Source organism: Castanea sativa, chromosome 6, assembly GCF_040712315.1.
Source record: "Castanea sativa cultivar Marrone di Chiusa Pesio chromosome 6, ASM4071231v1".
Taxonomy (NCBI): Eukaryota; Viridiplantae; Streptophyta; class Magnoliopsida; order Fagales; family Fagaceae; genus Castanea; species Castanea sativa.
The window spans coordinates 31,920,115-31,945,136 of record NC_134018.1 but is presented as its reverse complement, the minus strand read 5'-3'; the positions used below and the strand labels follow the sequence as shown (position 1 = coordinate 31,945,136).

The 25,022-nt window shown below is 35.9% G+C and overlaps 1 protein-coding gene across 4 annotated transcripts; it reads left to right on the top strand.

The window, feature by feature from the left end:
* On the top strand, positions 1 to 24,761 carry LOC142640556 (arogenate dehydratase/prephenate dehydratase 1, chloroplastic-like). Of its 4 annotated transcripts, XR_012845200.1 has the most exons (12): positions 1 to 702; positions 1,305 to 1,372; positions 1,475 to 1,585; positions 1,912 to 2,112; positions 2,230 to 2,310; positions 2,400 to 2,495; positions 13,233 to 13,310; positions 13,394 to 13,483; positions 13,598 to 13,665; positions 15,969 to 16,012; positions 22,062 to 22,143; positions 24,171 to 24,202. XR_012845200.1 is itself a non-coding variant. In XM_075814699.1 (11 exons), the coding sequence occupies exons 1-11, from the start codon at positions 417 to 419 to the stop codon at positions 24,225 to 24,227; spliced, it is 1,218 nt and encodes a 405-aa protein (XP_075670814.1). In that variant the 5' UTR covers positions 4 to 416; the 3' UTR covers positions 24,228 to 24,761. The 4 variants fall into 4 exon arrangements, 2 of the variants coding, with proteins under 2 accessions (XP_075670814.1, XP_075670815.1); XR_012845201.1 differs by lacking the exon at positions 24,171 to 24,202 and having other exon boundaries at positions 15,969 to 16,057; positions 22,062 to 22,117; XM_075814699.1 differs by lacking the exon at positions 15,969 to 16,012 and having other exon boundaries at positions 4 to 702; positions 24,171 to 24,761.
* The last annotated feature ends 261 nt before the right edge of the window (positions 24,762 to 25,022 follow it).

Genomic DNA, 25,022 nt, shown 5'->3' with positions numbered 1-25,022 from the left:
TCAATGCTTGAGGTCGCAGGTTCAGAAGGATCTATATATATAAAAAAATTTGATTTATTTATGGTCGTTCGAATCGTTTTTTCACTCTCAAATTGTGTTTAACTTTTGTCTGGCTTCACAGAGCTCACATCAGCACACGAACAACTTGTTCGGAACAAGTCTCATTCACGGAAGCGTGTAGCTGTTGCACGTTTTTTTCACCTAATTTTTCAGGGCGGATTGCCCTCCACCTGCTCGACGAAAGTCTTCAACCAACACTTCCCTCGCTTACTTAAAACACAAGGCTTAGCTTTGTCGTTTTCTTGGTTTCAACAATAGACGCAAAGTATTCCTTTGTGTTTTTTCAAATCCATTTTCTGATGGTTCTTATATATAGCAAACATTGTGAGGAAACATATTGGTCTTGAAGCTTTTTGATGGCTTTGAAGAGTGTAGTTGTGCTGGGGGTTACAAATTCTCAGTATGGTTGGAAAGACTTGGGGTCCAAGCCATCTGGGTTTCCATTGAATCGGATAAATGAGTCGGAGAAAGTATTCAAATGGATGCGTTTTGGTGGGTTTCCGGGTCTGCCAGCTTGCCGGGCAATACGGTCTGTGGAAAACGAGAACACGTCCAACCGGGGCACCAAGTTGCAACAAATAGTTGATCAGACGGAGAACGATGTTTCAAGGGGATTGCAGAAGGATTTGAACTCCCTTCCAAGTGGGGTTTTGTTTCTTTAATGGCAATTTATCAAATTTATGGAGTTTTTAAAGTTTTGAATTGATATATGTATTAGGATCGGATACAGATTAAAGCTTTTTTCAAGATGATTATTTCATTGTAGTTTTATTTTATTTTTAAATACAGCAATTAAGAATCTTTGAATATACATATAGTGATGAAGTGAGGATTAATTTTATTGGCAACTTGTGGGACAAATGGGATTGACTATCCTTTCAATGTACTTCTTATTTAGTTATGTAAAACTGGAATTTTAACTTGCATTTCATATGGGCAAAATAGTTGCTAGACTCGATAGTTGATGCAATTGAGCATTCAGAAGGAATTCATGCTGGTTAATTGTCAAAATTATATTTAACATGAGCAAATTTAAGATGGTGAATTACCCAGTAAATGAAAGATGGTGATTAGCTTTTAGAAATATATATCATAGGAGGATTAGTTCAATTTTTATTTATTTATTTTGGTGGATGTAAATGGTAGGACTAGAATTTATTGAATTCATGTTCAATCTCAGAAATTTGCCTCCCATCTTTGACAAGTTTAATTTGACTCAACTTCATGTTTGGTTACAATCACAGGACCATTATCTGTATCTGATCTTTCTGCTATTCCTGATGGTGGTTCAAAGGCGCGAATATCATTCAAGGTAAGGGATATATTTAGCAGAAGCTAGTCTGTAAATCCCAAGAATAAGATCAAAATGAATTGCCAGGTGCTAAAGACTTAGTGTCCTCTTGTTCCTTATCAGGTTGAATTTATGGTGCAGGGTTTACCGGGGTCGTACAGTGAGGATGCTGCACTGAAAGCCTACCCTAAATGCAAAACAGTTCCTTGTAATGATTTTGAAGATGCATTTAAGGTTTAGTATGATATATTGTAATAATTTGTAGGCTGAAATTAGGACATCAAGCAGAAACTCAATTCTCTATATTTTCTTATACAACTTTTGAACATTTGTATTCAACACCTTTGTTATGACTCAATCCCAAGAGATGGAATCATTAGCGATATTTTGGTGAACAACATGGATAGCCAAACACCTTCTAAAATGAGCTGATACTAATCCTTACTTCATTAAGTCATACTGAAGCCGCAACATGTCGCTTTTGGTGAAAGGCACTTGCCATCGTACCACGGCCTGACCTCTTAATCATTGCTTCATTCATTTTTATATTTTATTTTCAGGCTGTTGAACTATGGCTAGCTGATAAAGCAGTTCTTCCAATTGAGAATTCTTCAGGTGGAAGTATCCATCGTAATTACGATTTACTCCTTCGTCATAGGCTTCAGATAGTAGGTGAGGTAAAGTTGGATTGTAATCTCTGCCTTCTAGCTCTGCCAGGTGTCAGAGCAGAGCACTTGAAACGTGTTCTAAGCCATCCACAGGTCAAGAGTTTATTTCCTCTCTCCATATTGAAACTGGTTATATTGATGTTAACCAATCTGCATGGTCCAAATGTTTGTCCTTTCCTTGTTTAAAATTTGAGTAGTTCTTGTTTATAGGCGCTTTCCTTGAGTGATATTCTCCTAAGTAAGTTAGGTGTTTCCAGGGAAAGTGTTGATGATACAGCTGGGGCTGCTCAGGTGATTGATAGACGTCTCTTTTGTACCTATAATGATCTCGTTTGAATCATTACATAGAATGATTTTAATTTAACTCAATTTTGGTTTAGTATGTATCCTTAAATGGCTTGAGGGAAGCTGGTGTTGTTGCAAGTGCTCGAGCTGCAGAAATTTATGGGCTTAACATACTGGCAGAAAGAATCCAGGTACAGTTTTCCTTTTTTTTTTTTGTTGTGTCTCAAATTTTTGTTCTCTTACCCTACACTTGTTTTGTCAAGAAAAGGATAAGTTGGAGGTCCTACCCATTTTTTATTATTGATTGGTAACATAGGAAGCACGGATATTCCACTTTTTCCTCATGTATCTGTATCCGATGCACATTTGTATCAGATACATTTGGGATACTCCTACAGCATGTCTCTGCTTCTTTTTTTTAAGTTCCGGTGTGTCTGGGATACACCCGTGATGAGGCCCTAATATAGTCATAACTAGCCCCCCCAATAGTGAGAGATAGTTCAAACTTGTGAAGATTTTTATTAATATTTTTAATATATTGGTTTCTATGTTGAACACTTGTCTAGTTCTTTTTTATTTACTCTTTTGGATCTTGGCCTATATTCTAAACATCATTTAAAGGCCATGGATTCACTTTATTATCAATTGTTGCTCATAAATTGATATATGCTTAACAATATATAAAAATACAAATAAAAATATATTTAACAATTAATTAATATTTGTATCCCCACCATATCGTATCCTAGTTTTTCAGGAAATGCCGTATCACTGTATCCCCATATCATACCATATCCGTATCGGTGCTTCTTAGTTGGTAACTTATAGAACAAAACCAAGTTAAGCCTCAATTGAACCTGCCCCCACACCACTCTATGGCCCGCATCTGAAGCCTTGAGATCACAGCTTTTCTCTATCCTTTATGTATTGCCCTTAAGAAACCAATAAATTATTTACATTTATTGGGGATGATTTGAGATGGCAAGCTATTGGACTTTTGCACCTATCATACTGGGTTCAAAAGAGGGGAGTTGAACCCGCTACTCACTCCAATATTTAAACAATAGAGGCTAGCAGTGCATCATGAGTCCACTATCAAGGCTTTATAATATATCAGGGGCATGTCCAATATCCATCTTTGGATGGTGATCGAAGCTTTTGGTTGCTGGGTTTTTGGAAGAATGTTAACCTTGAGCTGTGGACTTTTTGGATATTATCACAATCTGGTTTGCAACCCAGTGCGGTTAATCTGGTTAACTAAACCAACTTTTTTGTCCCTTTTTGGTGGAAACAACCTCTTAAGAACATGCTAAATTTGAGAAACCTAGTCAGTTAACATTAAATGAGGTCAACATGTTTTTCATGGCTTGGGGTAATTAGTCTGAAATTTTGTGCACATACAGCAGATTATTCAAGTTTTCCTTTCTACGTTTGTGGCCTGCCCGTGGGCTCATGGATTTTGCAAATGTTTCAAGCCCACTTGACAAATTCCATCTCTTGGGCCCAAGGGTAAGCTCAAATAGGCCCTATTCTTTGCCCTTCATGCCACACTTCTTCAAAATTTCCCATTAAAGATTACATGGGCTTGGGCATATGAAAATTAAGAAAATAAAAGGAAAAAAAAGGGTCCATAAATAATTGGGCTTTTCTTTGTGTGGGCCTTTGGAAAAGGGGGCATTAATAACAATGAAAGAAAGTGGGTGACAGTTTTATAGGTGAGTGTTGTAGTGCAGGAAGCCACGTATCAATTTATAAATGTTGAATAGTTATATACTTTACTAGAGGTCTTGACACATACCTTTGGTGGAACAGATCACCAAATTGCCGAATCTTGTTCTTTGCTTACTTTATGAAATCCTCACGATCTCCTTTGTTAAACACCTCCAAGTCGCAAGAGAGGCTACTAGAGTCTCTCCTAATTTCCACGCTCTAATTTCTAGGAAACAATAGATGGTGTCCCAAAGAGATGACTTATTTTGAAAGAGCACTCAAAAACTATACATATGTTCACTCACTATATCTCTTATTAATCTGACTGATGTAGGAGAATTTTAAATACTAGAAGAGATTCACTTACTATCAGATATATGTAATCTCTAAAAGATCTCATCTGTTAAGTTTAAATTACTCCATTACTGATATTGATAACTCATACCAATATTAATTAGTTTAAATTTAAACTTACTTATCAGATAACCCATGTGGACGATCCATGAGCCATGGTTTATGGGTTGGGGCAAAACCAGCCCAATTTCTAACTTTTCCCACTCGTCCACACTGCGTACTATAGTCAAAACTAGCTCCTCTCAATCTCTTGTCCAATCCTCTCTTTATACAGAAAAATGAAGCGTGCGACCTGACGAGAAGGTGTAGGGTAGGAGTACTATATTAAGTCACCATCTAAACTAACATAGTACATCACTCATAATATCTCGTCTATGCCCCAGATTATTTGATTACACCCGATCAAGTTTCTTCAATCCCTCATGAGTTCAAAACTCAAAGCAACACTTGATCCTATACCATATAATATGCTCATGATTATGTTGAAAAACAAATTACTCATAATCACCTAGGCTATGAGCCATAAAATAAATGGTGTGTTCTAAATAATCTTCCCAGACACTCATGTCAATCCATTCACACTTGACTGCTTTCCTAGACATCTTCGCGAGACCGTATATATGATGGCCCTGAGATGACATGCTAAAGTAATGACATCAAACATTCACTTCATGACATAGTTCTAGATTGAAAAAAGGGCACAGAATGGACCATATAATGGTTGACTAGGGCTCACATAGTGACAGAGTAAGGATCTATCCAATCACTCCCTTAATTGGTCGGCTATAGCACATACAGTATAATTTGTATGCTACGGTGGTGATCCCACTCAACGGATTTGTCACACTCAAACACTGTACAAATCTTAGTCCAATTGCCACAAAGGCAACCACTTCTCAGTACAGTTACACATCAAGTTCCTGTCCAAGATCTCACTTTTGGCTTTATTCAGGCTTCATGAAGTTGTGGATATGCTTCAAGTGCAACTCCCATAAGTCTCATCTTAGCCTAGCTAAGGCAACATTCATTATATTATCTTGTACGCCTCCTTAAGCATCAAGGTGATCACTTACTTGATTTATAGAAAAACAAAGTGGTCACTATTTCTCATCCTGCTTGCTACTCAAGAGTGATCGTCTATGTGAGTAGACCAATCTAAGCCTAGTGACATATTCTCAAATAATGTGTGTTCAGTATGCAATATCAATCACATCACAAGATGAATCAAAATGAATAACATCATTATTGCATTAAGTATGAATAAACATAAATTTCCATAAGGTATCCAAAAACATATCAAATCCTACAAAGTTCCAAACTCATAACATGAGCCTGAAAGGCATCTCTAGCAATGGCTTTAGTAAGCGGATCAGCCACTATCCTGCTAGTGGAGATATGTTGGAGTATCACCTCTTCTTGTGTAATAGCAAGACAAATGTAGTTATAATGAGTCTGTATGTGCTTCTTGTGCTATTGCTAAACAAGCAACATACTCAAACTCCATTATGGATGAAGCAATGTAAGACTATTTCTAACTGCACCAAGAGATAGCTGCACCACTAAAGTAGAAATGCATAACCTGTAGTGGACTTGCACTCATCTCTATCACTGACCGAGTCAGCATCAAAATAACCTCTCAATCTCAAATCTCCACCCTGATAGCAAAGAATGAGAAACGATGTCCCACGAAGGTATCGAAAAATCCTCTTAACTGCTTGCCAATGAACAGGTCCTGGATTACTTTGATAATGACTAACCATACCAACTGCAAAACAAATGTCTAGTCGAGTACACAACATAGCATACATCAGACTTCCAATTACACTTGCATAGGGAACTCTTGCCATTTCTCTCTTTTCCATTTTTGATTTAGGGCAATCTTCAAGGCTTAATGTATGTCCCTTCTCAATTGAAGTGTCTATAGGTTTGGAATTATGCATACGGAATCGCTCTAAGATCATCTTTATGTAAGTTTCTCAAGACAAACCATGAAGCTTCTTTGAGCGATCCCTGAAAATCTTAACTCCAAGCACATAATTAGCCTCTCCCATGTCCTTCATTTCAAAAATAGAGGACAACCACCTTTTGATGGTGATAATCATCTCCATATCATTTCCAGCCAACATAATGTCGTCCACATACAAAGACAGGATAAGTAAACTCTTTCTTGATTGTTTGACATACACACAATGGTCTTTTTCCATCATTCGAAACCTATTGAAATAATAGCCTTATGAAATTTGAAATACCATTGTCTAGACGCTTGTTTTAGGTCATAAATGGAACGCTTAAGGTGGCACACTTTGCATCCTTGTTCTTTGACCTCAAAGCCAATAGGTTGATCCATATAGATCTCCCTGTCTAGTTCTCCATTGAGAAATGCAGTCTTTACATCCATTTGGAAGAGTTCCAAATCCAAATGTGCAACAATAGCCAGAATAAGGCGAATAGATACATATCTCACTACTAGGGAGAAAGTCTCTTCATAGCCTATCCCTTCTCTTTGGTATAGCCTTTCGCCACGAGACAAGCCTTATAGTTGTCAATTGATCCATTTGCCTTGCGCTTTATTTTTAAAACCCACTTGTTCCTAATGGTCTTGCGCCCAGGCGGAAGGTCAACCAACTCCCAAACTTGATTCTTTGCCATAGAATCCATCTCATCCCTCATAGCAACTATCCATTCATGTGAAGCAGGTGAAGCTAATGCTTCCTCATAGGAAGAAGGCTCATCAAGGCCCAATGAATCACATATAAAAGATTCCCCCTCAATCTCAAAATGACGACGGGGAATAGTTCCATGTTTACTTCTATGTACCTTGGATCCTTGTGTGTCACTATCTAGCAGTTTGCTCCCACTAGGAGCCAAATCACTCCCGCTATCTTTGATGATTTCAGGATGAAGTTGTGATTCTCCACCCTCACCCAAAGATGGTATGACACCTTCAAGTTCTTGCAGCTCATAAAGCTAAAGGTCTTGTTTTGCTTCACTGATGCTTGGAAAATCATCTTCAATGAAGTTGACATCACGAGACTCTATCTCTGTCATTCCACCATCAGAATGCTCACCATACATTACATACCCCTTTGAGCTTTCTGAATATCTTATAAAGATTTTCTTACTTGCTCTAAAGCCCAATTTCCCATACTTATGGAAAGTACTGTGAACAAAACCTGCACAAGCCCAAGGCTGCAAGTTCTCCAAATTGGGTTTTGCACCAGTCCATAACTCATATGGTGTTGTGGGAACTGACTTAGAAGGCACATGGTTAAGGATGTAGGCAATAGTCAACAATGCATTCCCCCAAAATGAAATTGGAAGGTTAGCTTGTGCCATCATCAATCTAACCATCTCTAATAGAGTACAATTCCTTCTCTCTGCAACACTATTTTGTTGTGGAGTACCAGGAATCATCAATTGTTTGCGTATCCCTTTTTCCTCACACAGTTCCTGAAACTGTTTAGACAAATATATGCGACCCCTATCAGTTCGAAAAACCTTTAGGTTCCTTTCTTTCTGATTTCCAACCTCTACCACAAAGCGCTTAAAGAAATCCAATGCTTCAAAGTGATGGAAGGTCAGATAGACATAACTAAAACGTGAATAGTCATTTATAAATGTGAGAAAATAAGAGGCGTCATTACGTACCTTAACATTCATAGGTCCGCATATATTTGAATGGACTAATTTTAAAGGATGAGTTGCCCTTGGAGTCTTACCAAAAGGCTTCCTACAGGCCTTTCCAGTTAGACAAGGTTCACACATAGGTAGGCTTACATTAATGATAGACCCCAATAGGCCTTCTCTAGCTAGTCTAGCTAATTTATCTTTTCCTATGTGTCCAAGTCTAGCATGCCACATTACAGAATCAAAAACATCATCATTATGAGCAATAAAAGAAAAAGAGGAATGATCTAAATCCACCATAAAGAAATTATTAGATAAATAACCATTTCCATACAATGTTTTATTTAAATAAAAATCCATATGAGTACCATCGAAACGGAAACTAAATCCAAGTCGAAGCATAGTAAGTACTAAAAATAGATTACATTGGACACCAAGTGCATGAAGCAAATCATGAAGAAGTAACGTACGTCTTAGACGCAATTTGAGCTGGTAAGTTCCAACTCCTATGACTTCTTCTTGAGCTCCGTTACCCAAAATAACGTACTGTGTGCCTTTTGGTATCTTTTTGTAATCCACACACCCAACTCTATCTCTGACTATATGTTTGGTTGCTCCTAAATCTACAATCCACCCAGGAATAGTATGAGCAACAAAAACATGTGTACAAACATAATTAATAGCAGAGTTGTTACAAATGGATACCTTCTTCGGCTTAATGCACTCACGAGCGAAGTGACCCTTTTTACCACAATTGTAGCACTTGATCTTTGCCTTGTCCTTCTTAGCACGCTTGCCCTTTTGGGGCTTTGCTATCTTGCCTTCTTTAGGCCCAAGATTATGAGATCCTTTGGCATTCCTCCCTTGTCCTTTGAGTTTAGGCCTGAATGCCTTCCGCTACCTAGATTGAGCGACAAGGAGGGTGTTTTGTTGCGCCCCTATGCACTCTACCTCAAGCTCAAGATGACGAGAAATATCAGCAAAAGTCTTGATATTCTCACTATGTGTCAAAACAAGCTTCATTTGCCCCCAAGTAGGTTCAGGCAGTGAACATATCACCGCTGTGACCTGTTGTTCATCGGAGAGATTATTGCCAGCAACCTTTAGGTCACGGATCAATGCAGACATTGTCGTTAGATATTCAGCCATGTTATGCTTTGAATCCATAACATATTGCTCAAACTTCAAAGTAATAGCTCGCAACCTAGTTGCTGAAGTCCCTCTATAGGCAATCTTAAGTTGGTTCCACATCTCTTGGGCATTTGGGTAGTCCTCAAACTCCCCAATAAGATCATTGTGCATGCTACTCAGAATAGTGAAGCGTGCACAATGATCTTTCTTAACCCAAGACTCATAGGCCTTTAAGATGGCAATGTTGGGCAATATTCCCATTTTTAGGTCGCATCATCACATTGGTTAGGGTTTCAAGGACCTCTTGTTCATCAAGCAGATATTGAATTTTTCTATGCCACATATCATAGTTTGTTCCATCTAGTTTCTCTCCCTTATTAGATCAACAACTACATTCTTAGTGGCCATGTTCACTACATTCATTACACAAGTTGACATTAGAACATACATTTTTAAATTTTATTTCCAAAAATCCAACTAGACCATGATATTCCTTTCTACATAGTGAGATCAAAAGTTCGCTAAGCTCATAATCATCTCTCACTATGTAAATTGGAATAACACATCTAATTGATTTTAAATGAAATCTTGTGAAGAATAAAACATCACACCATTCACATATTAAATCATACATATAACATGTGTCCATTTATCTTTCTGTACAACACATTGTGCATGGGCTCCACTATAAGCCCTATTGGTAATTTCATGCAACATGCTGAGACAAAATTTGAAAATTATAGGTAACCGTGAAACACATCCCCTTACATGGCTTCTAAAATTAAATTACATAGCCTTAAATTACATTGCCAAAAACAATGGCCCAAAAAAAAAAAAAATTGCCAAAAACATTGGCCCAAAAAAATTACATATTCAAGAACCCTACTACAAAGATTCTATTTGTAATTAAAAAAATTGGGGATGCCACGTTACCAAATAATTTCAAAAAAATTGTCTTATTCATCCACAATAATAATAAATAAAAATATACATGCTGCTTAAATTATCAATACAATCTCTAACTATAGAGATGAGCCAAAGAGTCTCATAAACCCTTTGGACACATATTCATCAATGCATTCATATAATATCAATTCAATCATATCACAATATGTTAAAAAGACATCATAAATTAATTCAAAAAACCATGCATAATCATACAGAAAATTAGAAAACTAATTTCACATATTATCACAATTCTATTTAAACATCAAAGTTAAAAAAAAAAATGCCAATACAATTACATATATGTCACATTAGAAAAAAAATGAGGTCTAAACAAAATTAAGAATATATAGGTGGAGTTTGGATACACGTTTTCACGTTTTGCGTTTTGCGTTTTGAATTTTTTTTTTTTTTTTTTTTTTTTTTTTTTTTTTTTTTTCTGCTGGGGGACAACGCGCACTGTGCGTGCAGTGCGCGTACTGTGCGCGCACTGTTCATGTACGTTTTTAGCAATTTTTTATTAAAAATGGGTCTCGCAGTACTATTTACACATTTAAAAATTATTTTGCTACAGTGTTTTCAGTTTTCAGTTTTCAGCAATAAGTTCTATCCAAACGGACCCATAGTGTTTTACTATAAATTAAAATAAATAATAAGAAAACCCACATGTTATAACATTTGATTTTCATATAATTTTCTATATTGTTATAACCCAATTTCTTCGTAAACTATGTTACAAATTCACACAGCATTTGTAAATAATATTACAAACCCACACAGCCACTTGCGTGTGGCTTATTACTTGCACAGTTTCCTTGTTGAAGGAAACAACAACAATTTGTGTGTAACTGATACACCAACGTGGCCTTGCACAATATCCTTTTTAAAAGAAACAAGGATAATTAGTTGTGTTCAAGTGTAACTAATACACTAACATCAATGCGGGGCTCTTTTATTTTATTATTATTTTTATCTTTTTTTTAAAAAAATTTTATAGATAACCACTCAAACAATAAGTGTAGTGGTTAATGGTACATGCACGGTACACTATTACAAAACAATTTTACATATGTAAAAAACGTATTTCCTTTTATTGTTCATCGTCTACAACCTTAGACATCAATTTTTCAAATTTTATCAAATACAACCATAATCTTTAAAAGACCACAACTTTCTCATTTAAAGTCTAAATTAAGCATGTAAATTGTCGTTTTAAAGCTTATGGAATGTACTTTCAAACCATTAAAAAAATATTTGACATTAATCAAGATTTAATGGGCCAAAATAAGCCTGTAAATTTCAGATTACATGTAAACAATCAAAAAATTACAGCTTTTTATTTCCCTCTCTACATGCCATAACATGCTTCTAAAAATTACAGATATGAAAATTAAAAATTACTTAAACTTTTAATTTTAGCATGCATATAAGATTACATATATCAGAGATCATGGCATCATTCAAGAGTGAAAACAAGCATAAAATGGCTCTGATACCAATATTGAATAGTTATATACTTTACTATAGGTCATATAGACACATACCTTTGGTGGAACAAATCCAAATTGCCAGATCTTGTTCTTTGCTTGCTTTATGAACTCCTCACGATCTCCTTTGTGGAAGACCTCCAAGTCGCAGGAAAGGCTGTTAGATTCTCTCCTAATTTCCATGCTCCAAATTCTAGGGAACAGTACATGATGCCCCAGAAAGATGACTTATTTTGAGAGAGCACTAAAAAACTATATGTATGTTCACTCACTGTATCTCTTATTAATCTGACTGATGTAGGAATATTTTAAATACTAGTAGAGATTCACTTACTATCAGATATATGTAATCCCTAAAAGATCTCATCTGTTAAGTTTAAATTACTCCACTACTGATATTGATAACTCATACCAATATCAGTTAGTTTAAATTTAAACGTACTTATCAAATAACCCATGTGAACAATCCATGGGCCATGGTTTATGGGTTGGGTCAAAACCAGCCCAGTTTCTAACAATAAAGTTGTGCACAAGTGATGCTGATGATGCTACTGCTTGTGTTGGTGGTGGTGCAAGAAATGTTACTGCAAGGGTAGCGGTATGACCACCTATGCTAGTCCTCCTATCTCCTTTATTGAATGACTGAACACTCAAATTGCATATACCATATTCTCTTTCTTGTTGTAGTCCTTTTGGTGATGTCTGCATTGTATAGGGGAGAATGGCATAGCAGAAGAATTTCTTTTTTAATTTTTATGGTTATAAGTGACATATAACTGGGGCAGAAATTGTAAAAGTTTAAAATGTTATCTTTTTTTAGTTCAGTTTTCCTAGGAACCAAACATAGCAAGCATATCTTGAGAGCATACTGTGTTTATCATCAGTTTAGTTGATGAACTACCTGTTGCCAAAAGATTCCCAGTGTTGTAATCATTATGACCTCTCCTTTAATTGATATTCTTTTTCTTGAGGAGGGCAGAAGCTTAGATGGGGGACTCAAACCACAGCAGTCTATATATGTTTATTTAAGATCCTGCTAATGGCCTGTAGGTCAATTGGCACTTCCTAATGTTTCTAATGGAGATGTCCAGGGTTTAAATCCCCCTCCCCCACTTAATATATATATATATATATTTATATATATATATATATATTCAAGGTCCTATAATGTTATTCCAAAATTCCCAAGCTAGGTTTAGACCATTTTCTTTTGAAGTATTCTTTTTTGTATTTTTATAATTGTCTCATTGAAGCATTAACCCCATCACTTTAGTCAATGAACTACCCCTTATCAAAATATTCCCTGGTCAGATTGAGACATCTCCTTTAATTGATTTTCTTTTTCTTCAGAGGGACAAAAGCTTAGATGTGGGATTCACACCACTGTAGTCTATGTATGCGACTTAAGGTTCATGTAATGCAAATCTAGATTGCCTAGGCTACCTTAAATATATTAATTTAGCTCAAACCATTTTCTCTTGAAGTATTCATTTTTCATTTTTAGAATCTTCTCATTGAAGAATTAGCCCCATAAAAGTTCTTGATTGATAACCCAACCAATCAATACATTACTATCTGACCAAGTCAGTTAGATGCCAAATGCTACCTAGTTATGATGTTATTCTGGTCATAAGAAATGCTACTGATTTTGCTTCAATTCTATGGTTTATTCAGGATGACTTTGATAATGTTACTCGTTATCTGGTACTTGCAAGGGATCCAATAATTCCAAGAACTAATAAACCCTTTAAGGTATGAGGTTCATTTACCCATAGAGAATTTATATGTTTTCTAAAGAGTTTCTTATAGTTGAATATCATCATCCTTAATTTCAGACAAGCATCGTATTTACTTTAGATGAAGGCCCTGGAGTATTGTTTAAAGCCTTGGCAGTGTTTGCACTGAGGGACATAGATTTGAAAAAGGTATTTTAGACACAGTTCATTTTTATTTAGTTCATATCAAAGATTTGACCATACTTATTAAAAATAATAATATCAAAGATTTGACCATGAATAATAATCTCTATGCTGTTTCAGATTGAAAGTCGACCGCAGAGGAAACGGCCATTAAGAGTAGTCGATGACTCCAACACTGGAAGTGCCAAGTGAGTCTTCTTTTGATGACTTATTACAAAAAAATGGATATCAAGTTCTCTATTAGACAATACATTTCATCTAGTTGGTTTGAACCATAAGTAGTACTTTGGAGTGATTTTGGTCAAAATATGTTGCTTGGAACACATAATTAATATACTTTAGACATGCTGACGCAGTTAGCATAAAAAAACTAAGAAAGCGCAGTGCCAGCATCTCTAAACTCTAAGCCGATAGTATAATTATGCTGTTGGATTTGAATTTGAATTTTCTTTCACCACTGCCATTGTTCTTATTTGGAGCTAATCTCCAAAGTGGGATATTTGAAGCCTTTAGAACCAAGCTTTCTGAATTCATTTTTCCCATCATGGTCCATTATCTTAAAAGTAAATGATCATTAAAAATTTTAAAAATATCATTGGTTGCTTAATGCCAATGCTTTAATTGAGTTGTAAAATATGAAAGATTAGGGTTAGGAGAGAAGAAAGGAGAAAAGGAGAATGGAGAGAGAGAGAGAGAGAAGGTTTAAGGGCTTAATAGTTTAGTCTCTTCAATGTATCATATATTATATTAAAGTGATATGACTTGATTACAAGAATAACCTTAATCTAATATAAGAATAATAAGCCAATATAAAAAACTCTCAAGCTAGAGCATACAGATCAAACATGCCCAGCTTGAAAGGCACAAGCTAACAGCTCCATTGGAATACCACCCAACTAATCATTCGAGCGAACATGGAAACAATTCGTTTCCTTGTCAATAAATCTTGAATAAAATTAATCAACCTAGATATTTTTGGTATGCAAATGGAAAACGAGATTGTTAGCAATAAAGATGGCAGCCTGATTATTAAAATAGATCCACATAATAGTAGGAACATCAACACCAATGTCGTAAAGGAGAAAACGAAAAGGAACTGATAACATTTCTAAAGCAATAGGAGCCATAGATATATACTTAGCTGCAACATTAGAATGAGCAATGAAATTCTACTTTTTTGTAGCGCAAAGTAACATGAATATCTCCAACCAATGTCTAATAGCCAGAAGTTGACCGCCTACAAAGTGTCTAGCCCATGTTATACTAAAACTAGCCACACAAGGAAGAAAAATGTACAACATTCTATGCTAGGAGAACCCTTTTGGTAATGTAAGATACGACAAACTGCTTCAAAATAAGGTTGATGAGAAGCGTCAGTGACTACCACACCAATGACATAAGTAATATCAGGAAGGAAGACTAATGGTAAGATAAATCAACTTCATAACTAATCCCTAGTATCGACTAACATCAGTAGGAACAAAGTGTCTACCAGCCCATGTTATACTAAAACTAGTCACACGCAAGGAAGCAAAACGCATGTACAACATTCCATGCTAGGAGCATCCTTTTGTTAATGTAAGATACAACTGACCGCTTCAAAATAAGGTTGATGAGAAGCATCAATGACTAAACACCAACGACATAAGTAATATTAGGATGGATGGCTAGTGGTAGGATAAATCAACTTTCAAACCAATCCCTAGACTGATGTCAGTGGTGAAAATGCAAAACCTAACAACCTAGGCAAATAATTAGACCCCAATAGTAAATTTTGCAACTTTATCACAATTAATCCTAACTGAAAATTAAAGCCCAATATACATGATTGACCGATTTCATAAGCCATGGTTTGCAATAAACAATATAAAGAAATAAAGCAATATAAAGTGCAAAAAATAAATACGCAAACCATACAAAGATACCAAGACGTGTAATCAAAGAGGAAACCGGAGCCCCCAGTGAAAAACCTTTCTACCGACCCTCTAAGTTGGAACTACACTATAGAATATATGTAGTACAAGATTGGCTATAGACCCTTCAAGCCTAGATCTCTCTAAGTACTCGAGCCCTCCAAGCTAGCTAGCATTTGAATTCACTGAGTCCTTTCTTCTACAGAGTCTTGCCGGTTGAGCAATCAACCGCTAGTCACCCAATGAAACTTGGGTATGAACTATAGCTCCAAATGGTTTACAGCACCAATCAACTCTCTAACACTCAGATAAGGTGTATGTAGTGATGGTTAAAATCTCCTCTCATAAATATAGAAATGATGAGAGGGAAGGAGAAGAGAGATATAAGATGTGTTTGGCTCAAACAACAAAAATGGCTTCCTCTCTCTCTAAGAGGCAATCTGAAAGTTGCCCTCTATCTCTCTGGTGTATTTGTGTAGGAAAAAGATATATATATATATATATATATATATATATTGGGAGTGAATTCGCGAAGGGATATAACTGAAATAATTGTTCTGTCCTTGGCTAACTCACAGGTGCGACTTGGTCTCGAGTTGATCGCAAGTTGCAAATAACAAAGGTAGCTCCTTTTTTTGCCATGTGTCCTTTCAGCAAGAGTGACCAGGTTCAAGTACTTCTACCCAATTAAAAAAACTAACCCCACAAATTGCATGAAAATTGAGCAAAAGTTCCATGCAAATTTAGCACAGAATTAAGCCAACAAACAAAGACTTAACGAGTAGGAATTCTCCTTTCTCTCTATCAAGTTTAGCAGTAGAATTCATAGAAGTATCAACATGATGAGATCCTAAGAGCCAATTTCATGTAGAAGATCAATTACATATTTCCTCTAAGAAAGAGAAATTCCTTGAGAAGAACAAGCAACTTCAATTCTAGGGAAATAGCAAAGAGCACATAAGCACAATGACACTAAATCTATCCCAGGCACAAGGGGATTGCTTTTAACCATATAGAGCCATTTGTAGCCAACATAAAGGTGTTCACTACAGGTAACAACATATTCAAGTGGTTGATCCATGTATATTTCCTCCTGAAGATCTCAATGAAAAGAAAGATTCTTAATATCAAGATGGTATAAAGACCAAGAATGACTAAGAGCAATAAAAATCCAAATCCAAATCCAAATAGAATTGAGAGCTATAAGAGAGGTCTCAGGATAATAAACACAATATGTCTGTGTATCCTTTGTCAACCAACTATACCTTAAGGCGCTTTATAAAACCATCAAGGACAGCGTATACTCCTCATAACCTCTGAAAGTACCCTTAAATATCTCTTCGAGAAAATCCGTAGACCACATACATCACCATGGAGACCATAAAACAAGGAGTGTATCACCATGAAGGAAGTCATGCGAGTGCATATTGAATAAGGAAGATCCAACCAAGCTCCTTCTAAATATTGTTGGACATACTCTATTTCCCTTCATCTACAATCCAAGTTCACACTTCTAACTCTATTATTAGTATGGAAGTGCTTATTTGTTTTATAGCTTCACTATTAATGAATACACAATCTTTCTCACTATTGTGTTTGTGTCGTTTATTAACTTTATGTTAGGAGAACTGTATTGGATGGCAAAAATATTTTAGTTTATTTATGGTTGGGTTCCTGTTCCTTTGATTTACCGCTAGACATATTTCAGACTAGGGCTATCCACAGACCCAACCCACCCGACCAGAACCAACTCAACCTACGCCTGATCCAACGACATTGGTTGTCAATGGTAGGTGTCCAAACTCAACAACAGCAGATCAAGTGGTGGGTCTCCTCCAAAATCAAACTTGACTCGATCCGACTATGAAAACCCATCTCCATCCAAATCACTGCCCAGATTGGTGGAGATCTCTTGAACTTCGACCAGGTGGAGATCTCATGATCTCCAAACAAGTTTTCCTGCATCCCTCTTCATCGCCGTTGCTCCCAGTTTCAACCAAAACTGACTCAACTCAATTCATTTCTTCTCTTTGGTTGACAGCGGGTTACGTTTTCTACCACCCGACATGATTGGATCAGGTCTGAGTTGAGCCTAAACCCAACTTAACCCAACCTATGAACACCCCTATTTTAGACTTTTAACTTATTGTTGAATTTATTGTATGTTGACCTGCAGGTATGAAACTGTAGACTAAGCTATTTTAAAATCTGAATGGAATCCCTTGCTGTGTGTCAATTTGTTCTCTTTTGGGCTTTGGGCTAGTTCTGTATTGTAGGCCTTGAGATGCATTGATAGCCGCTAGTCACATTTTGGGCAGTTCTTGAGTTCTGGGCTAGACTCCCAAACACAAAGCATGGGCCCCTTCTTCTTGATTCTAACACGTCATCGTTCCAAAAAAACCCCCTAACATCTGTTTACAACCAACTGTATGTTTCCAAAGTAGAGAGGGAACAAGATCCCAAGTGCCAGTGTGTCCCTTTTTGATATCAGTAAATCTTATTATCAAAAAAAAAAAAGAAAAAAAAAAAGAAAAGAAAAAGATGATCCCAAGTGCCATTTTGATGTAAAAGTCATTCCAACCACAAGGCTTGCCTCTAACCCAGGTTAGAGAGGGCATCTTGAAGATTTTTATGGATGGAAACATTGGAAATGGTGGTATATAACAAGAAAAAGGAGACAACGATGGACAAAAAAAAGTTACCGATAGGATGCATAGTGACTTAGGGTTGTGTGCCTTTCCTAAGAGCAATGGGAGTGAATTGAAGATAGTAGATGTAGGATCGGCAGACTGAGGATGATGGAAAGGGGCATTAGAGTTGTCAAGCATGGAAATATGATGTACAATTTGTAACAAAGTTGGGGCCTTCGAAGGCTACAGTTTAGGTTTAGAAATAGGTGATGAGGTAAGAGACTCAGAATCAGAAAACAGGTAGAAGATGCAACAGACTCAAATCGATTTTTTTTTTGGGAGAACTAGTGCTAGAGAAATATGACTGAGACTTAATAAGGGTAACATTAGCATTTGTAAAGTGGCATTGATATCCCTTCTAAGTCCCTAAATAATCAAGAAAGACACACTTGGTGGGGTGAAAATCAAATTTGTCAAAACTTGGTCCAAGATTAAGAACATAGCAAACACATGCAAAAACTTTGGGAGGTAAATGGAAGGCTAGAGAAGAAGGGAATAAGATCAAGTGAGGAGATGCCCCATCAAGAATAGTGGAAGGAATTTCATTGATGAGGTAGCCAGCAATCAGTAGTGTATCGCTCCAAAAACATTTAGGTGTGTGCATATTATACAAGAGGGCTTGTTCAACGTCAAGGAGGTGCCTATTTTTATGCTTAGCAACACCATCTGTTATGGAATGTGAGGACAAATGGTCTGATGTATAATGCCTTTGCTAGTTAAATAAGAAGAAAAGGATGCCTTGGAGATGGAAAATTATTAGATAATCCCGGAGCATGATGACGTGGTGCTCTCTCTTACATTATGGTGGATCCCATCATGAATTTAATTAGTGCAATTCACCATGAATCTGAGAGGAAGGAACACCATGACAAAAGTATCCTATTCTTGATTAACCTATCCTAATTCGAGGTAGTGAATAACCAACACCATGAACCAAATAGGAGTCTACTCTATCAACTCCCACAATTGTCGATGCTGATTATACTCAATGACTCTCAATGACCATGTCAGCTCAAAAAGGGGTCATTGATGGTCAAATTTCCCCCTCCCCCGAGTACATCGGAAACCTCCGTGCTTTCTTTAAGGCAACCAAAGTTTCCATGAACCTCCTCAAAACCACCAGAAATTCTCGCACATACTACTGACCAATCATGAACACTACCATGTTCTTAAGAAATATTGTTGTCTCTGCTACCAATCGTTGATGACAACAATGGCAATGAATCGGCTTTTCTGACGTCTTCATTATGAGGCAATTCATTTTTAAAGCTAGTCATTTACTAATGCTTATGTTTTATGATAAGTAGATCCTTTCACTTATAACAGAAAGTTAGTTAATTGATAGATTATTAGTGATAAGTGCAATAGCCTATTAGTTAGTTAGAGATGTTTGTTAGGCTTTGACCAATCACATGGCAGCCACATGGTAGGTTCTTGTAACTAACTTTCTAGCTAATCAGCAGCTTGCCTATGTATCTATAAATAAGTAAGGCAGCCCTCATTTTAATTAGTTGAATTTGAATCCAAGAAATCTACCTATGAGGTATTATTCCAAGAGTGTGTCTCTTGAAGAGCTAGTTCATTCTTTCTTTTCTCTAAGCAACTTAGCTTTCTAAAACATCTTTTCTTTTCACCATTTTTCCTCCATCACATTCACCTTAGAAAAGTTAGACCATTACTCAGAAAAACTAATGCATATCCAAACACAATCCAATAGAGTGAACTAAAAGTGATGCAGGAGCAAAACCAAAATTATTTTGAAATTTATATTTTCAGATTTTTGTATTTATCTGATAGGGAATTGGATGATTGTAGGCTTTTATTCAGATGGGAATTAGATTTGAGATTAGATAGGGATTAGTATTTGAGTTCAATTAGGATTAGTTTTCACTAGTCATTATCTTTTATCTCTTGATTTCCTAGAAGCTTTAGCTCTATATAAGTTCCTGGTTTATTTTTATTTTGAGGAAAGACGATTGATTGATGAAATTTCATAATGAAGATTTTCTAATACATTGGGTGCTGATTCCTAACACTTAAGGTGCTGACGCCTAAGTTTCTTGCTTGGTGCTGATTTCAGGCAAGCCCTAAGTGCTGATTTTTAGGGGTTTATCTTTTAATTTACTTGTTCTTTTATTTTCCTCGTGATTGTCCTACATCAATTTGATATCAAAGCAAAACAGATACAATTAAAAACAAAACAAAATCCCTCTCTTTTCCTTTTCCACCCATCACGAAACCATCTTTCAAAACCCAAATTACTATGTTCAGCCACAACCGCCTCCGGAAAACCCCAAACAGCCCAATAAAAAAAAGTTTCAGAACCTCCTGCATCAGAAGAAATGGTAAAACAAAGAAAAAAAAAGAAAAGAGAAAGAAGAGAATGCAGAATCAGTCAAGACCAGGGTCAATTCAAATCCCCTGCTATGATCCATGTTTGAGAAAAGGAAGATGCATGTAAGAAGAAAAATATGAAAGAAAATGGTTATTTCTATATTTGATCTTTTCCCAATCCATATAATATATATAGGAGAACATTTAAAAAATATTACAAATAATATTCTGATAGTGACAGCTGGTACGGACACCTCACCAATAGTTTCTTCTAGAAGAGTCTAGAATTTGGACATCTCACTAGGGACACCTCACAAATGACATCTTTCTAGAACAACACAATTCTCTTTCTTTATTAAATTTTGATTGCAGTTATCCTGTAACTGATCATCATCAATTTTCTCCTTGTAAAGGATTTTACACTTTGTTTGGTTGGGTTGGGGGTGGATGGAAAACATAGGAAGGAAAAGTTGAGATGACATATTGGCTTTCCATTGTTTGGTTAAAAAGAGAAGGGGAGAGAAAAAGGAAGGGGGAGAGGGTGATTTTCATCCAGGCTCACCAAAAACTAATCCTCGAATTGGGGAGAAAATGAGGAAAGGGGGGCATTGAAGTCAAATGACTTAAAGGCCCTTCCACTAACATTTGTCTACCAACCAATGACCTTTTCTAACTTACATCGGCTGCTCTGACTATAGTCGGGAAATTTTATTCGTTGAAAGCATGAAGCATGAACCAATGAGCAGAAGAAAAATGAAAAACATAAATAAGACAAGGACAAGGACAGGCTATTCATTGTAGGGAAAGTTATTCTTTTGGAGGCTATTAATCTTTATTCCTTTGGAGTCCTTTCCTGAATGAATTTAAGTAATTACATTATTAGTATTTTTGTTATATATACATATATAATGGATGAATAAAGAAAAATCAAATAATATAGTAAGTGTGGTGTGTTAACTTTTATGATATGTCATCTTTACCTCTTATAAATATGTAATAGGGACATGATAGTAAATTCATACAAACTATATCTTCCATCCTCTAATTTTACTTCTCAACCAAACAATGGAAATTTATATTTATTTTCTGTCCTTTTACTTTTCCATTCTCTATACCAAACACACAAGGTGGAAAGGGAAAGTAAAGTAAGAGGGATTATGGTATAATATAAGGTCACTCTAACTAAAATCTTTTCTATTACTTTTCTATCCTCCCAACCAAACAAGGCCTTAAGCAGTTGGAAAGAAGATTTTTCTTCTTATTTAAATTTAATCATGAAGTTACTAAACCTCTTGACTGCATTAAGCAACTGTCACTTCTGAAGATGCTGTCATCACAACTGTATAGCATAGTGGGGATGCTTCATAGACCTGAAGGGAAGTCATTGGTACTGGAAGTTAAGGATGATGCACTGCCTTTCTTCCGTTTAATCTATCACCTCAGGAGTTGTATTGCACCTATCAAATTAGTATTCTTCATTCTTATTTCTAGTCCAATTTGTTCACTTAGTTCAAGTGTATCATTGACCTTGTTGAATATCTTTTGTGGTGTGCTCTTGTCAACTTTATAAATTGTGAGGTTTTTTGATTAGTTGAGAATGAGATAGCGTTGGTTTTTTATTAACTCATTTTTTTATTGTGGTTGCAGATATTTTGACTACCTTTTCTATATTGATTTTGAGGCTTCAATGGCAGAGCCTCGTGCACAAAATGCTTTAGGACATTTGCAGGTTTGTTCCTTATCATTCTCCACAATGCAAAACTATGCCTCCTGATAGTACATTTGTCTTGTCATCAATCAAATTCCCCTTTAGGACATTTTCAGGTTTGCTCCTTATCATTCTCCACAATGCGAACAATGCCTCCTAATGGTACATTTGTCCTGTCATCAATCAAATTCCTTGTTACAATTACTCAAAATTTTAGAATGGCTTAATTGAAATTTTGGAATATTCTCTAGTCTCATACCTAATACACAAGGCTCTTGCTTCTATGGGGTCTGGTTGATAGGCAACCTTGCCCTCTCTCTCTCTCTCTCCACAAATAAATAAATATATATATATATATATATATATATATATATATATATATATATGTTCACACCCACTCACCCACATAAACTTAAGCTTGTACATTTCTTTTTTGCCATTCTATTTTATCCAAAGTCCACTTTTTGTTACCTCTTTAATTGTCATTTCCTTTTTTACTACTTATATTGATGTTATTTTAGGTCTTCCTTTATCTTTTTTTTTTCCTCAATTTGAATCAACAAACTCTTCTCACTAGTGTATTAATCGTTCTCCTCTACACATGACCAAACCATATTATTCGACCCTTCCTCATTTTTTTTCATCAATAGGGACCCTATCTTTAAGCCAATTCCCTCATTTCAAATCTTATCTTTCCTTGTATCCATATATCCATCTAACATTCTCTGCAACATTCAATTTATAAGCATGTTTCTTATTAACCATATATCATAGCTGGTCTTATAGTAGTCTTGTTCAATTTTACCTTTTCCTAAATAGGTATTCTATGATCGCAAAATTATCCTGATGTGCTTCTCCATTTCATCTGTTGTGCTCTTATTCTATCACACATTTTCTTCAATATTTCCATCTTTAAGAATTATTGAAATACCAAAAGCTCACATTCTTTGGTATCTCTTGATCAAGTCTTCTATTCCATGTACTTTGTTTTAGTCCTACTTAGCTAGAAGCCTTTAGATTCTAAAGCATCTCTCTAAATTGCTAACTTGACAGTAATTCCACATCTAATTTCATCCACTAAAACTACATTATTTGCAAAAAGCATTCATCGAGAGACTTATTTTAAATCAATTTAGTGAGCTCATCATCACTACTACAAAGAGATATGGACTTAATGTTGATCCTTAATACAAACCTATAATCATAGGAAACTCATTTGTAATGCCTCCATTTTTTCACACACTAGTTATAGCTCCACAACACATCCTTAATCAACTTGATATACTTTAGAGGAAAACTTTGTTTTTGAAAATCCTCCTCATTAGAGATACTATTGTATGTTTCTATAGGTCAATAAATCAGTTTGTTAACTTCTGTAATGCACAATATTTCTTGGACGTGGCCAAAATGTCAAACTTTTGATTTACCTAGGAAAAAATGCCCATCCTAAGTTCTCTATGTTGTTTTTAGAGGTTAAGGGTATGCAATAGAGGCTGCATTGCATAACATAGGAAATTTTATAATTAGATTTTCTTGGGATTTAATAGAATGGACACATGATATTATGGCCTTGTCCGAGTAGTTCTTGTTCTAATCAATTCATTATGTTTCTAGCCTCCCTGAATATGTAGTCTTTTTTCAAACGTTTGATTTAAAGATCCTTTTCACTCTGCTGTAATTTGTCGCAAGGCTTAAGAAGTTAAGTATCTCAAGGTCAAAGCTAGAATTCTACAGTGTCTCACATAATATCACCGACTCCTCTGTACTGCTTACTCCCCAGGAGTTGTCATAAACATAACGCCATTCCTTTATGCTAGTAGTGATAATCATTTTATGTTGACATTTCACACTGATGGTTTGCCATTAAAACTCTCTATTTTGTGAACTTCACCTTATTTAGGGAAGAAGTGTGATTTAAATTATAACTCCTTGTCAATTTTATTTAAAAATGTTACTTATCAAAAAAAAAAAAAAAAACTCTATTTTGTGAACACACTGCTATTAGCCTTATTTTTTCATATTTTTATTACAATTTTACATCTTTGCAGGAATTTGCAACGTTCCTTCGCATACTTGGTTGCTATCCCATGGATACAACTCTATAGCTTCCTTCCTTCTCAAACCTTTCAAGCCAGTGGCAGAGGAGAATTTGTCCACTTTTTAATGGTCTGTGCAATTTCTGAGTAGACAAGAAGGTCACATCATTGCCAGATTATGTTTGATGACATGGGTTGAACAGTTGTTCCCAAGTCCCACCTTGTCCCTTCTTCTAGCCATTTAGACTTGCTTAGCAAAAAATGAGCCGTTCTAATAGCATGATGGTGGGGCTGGGGGTTGATTTATTTAGTTGTTAGAAGACAATATCAAGAAACGATTTCTGGATATCTTGGATTCTACCAAGAGAATATAATTTAGATCCTTGCTTGCAAGTTATTGGGTACTTCTCCCATGAGTTATTGACTGTAATCAAAGGAGGCACCTGGAAGTAATATTTGTTGTATATGTCATTTTTCTGGGGGGTTTTGTGAAGTAGGGCAACTGAATATACACACCAAATCTGTCATGCTGTACATTTTTTCATCTTGATGTATGCTAGAAAGTCAACTCTTCAATGGAATTATGGTCAAAGATGTTCTTCAGCATGGTCTCTCCTATCTTTACTGCTGTAATGATAATAGGAACTCAGGAATTGTTTTGTAAAAATTGACTTAGAATCGGGACATTTTGTGAGGAATCATGAAGTAGTTTTTAGACAGCTATTGACTAAACTACATGGCATATTTTGTGTGTTGCTAGTGCAAAGCAAGTGGGCAACTTGGTCTGGAGTCTGACAGGTAGCACCAACAGTAGTGATGGTTATGGTGGAGCGGTGGTGGTGATGTTGTTGTTGGTGGCCAAGT

Excerpts from the sequence above, each read along its gene's own strand:
- LOC142640556 (XM_075814699.1), top strand. The coding sequence starts at position 417 with ATGGCTTTGAAGAGTGTAGTTGTGCTGGGGGTTACAAATTCTCAGTAT. Across the intron at positions 1,586-1,911 it reads ATTTTGAAGATGCATTTAAG|GCTGTTGAACTATGGCTAGC; the intron begins GTTTAGTATGAT and ends TTTTATTTTCAG. Across the intron at positions 13,666-22,061 it reads TCCAACACTGGAAGTGCCAA|ATATTTTGACTACCTTTTCT; the intron begins GTGAGTCTTCTT and ends TTGTGGTTGCAG.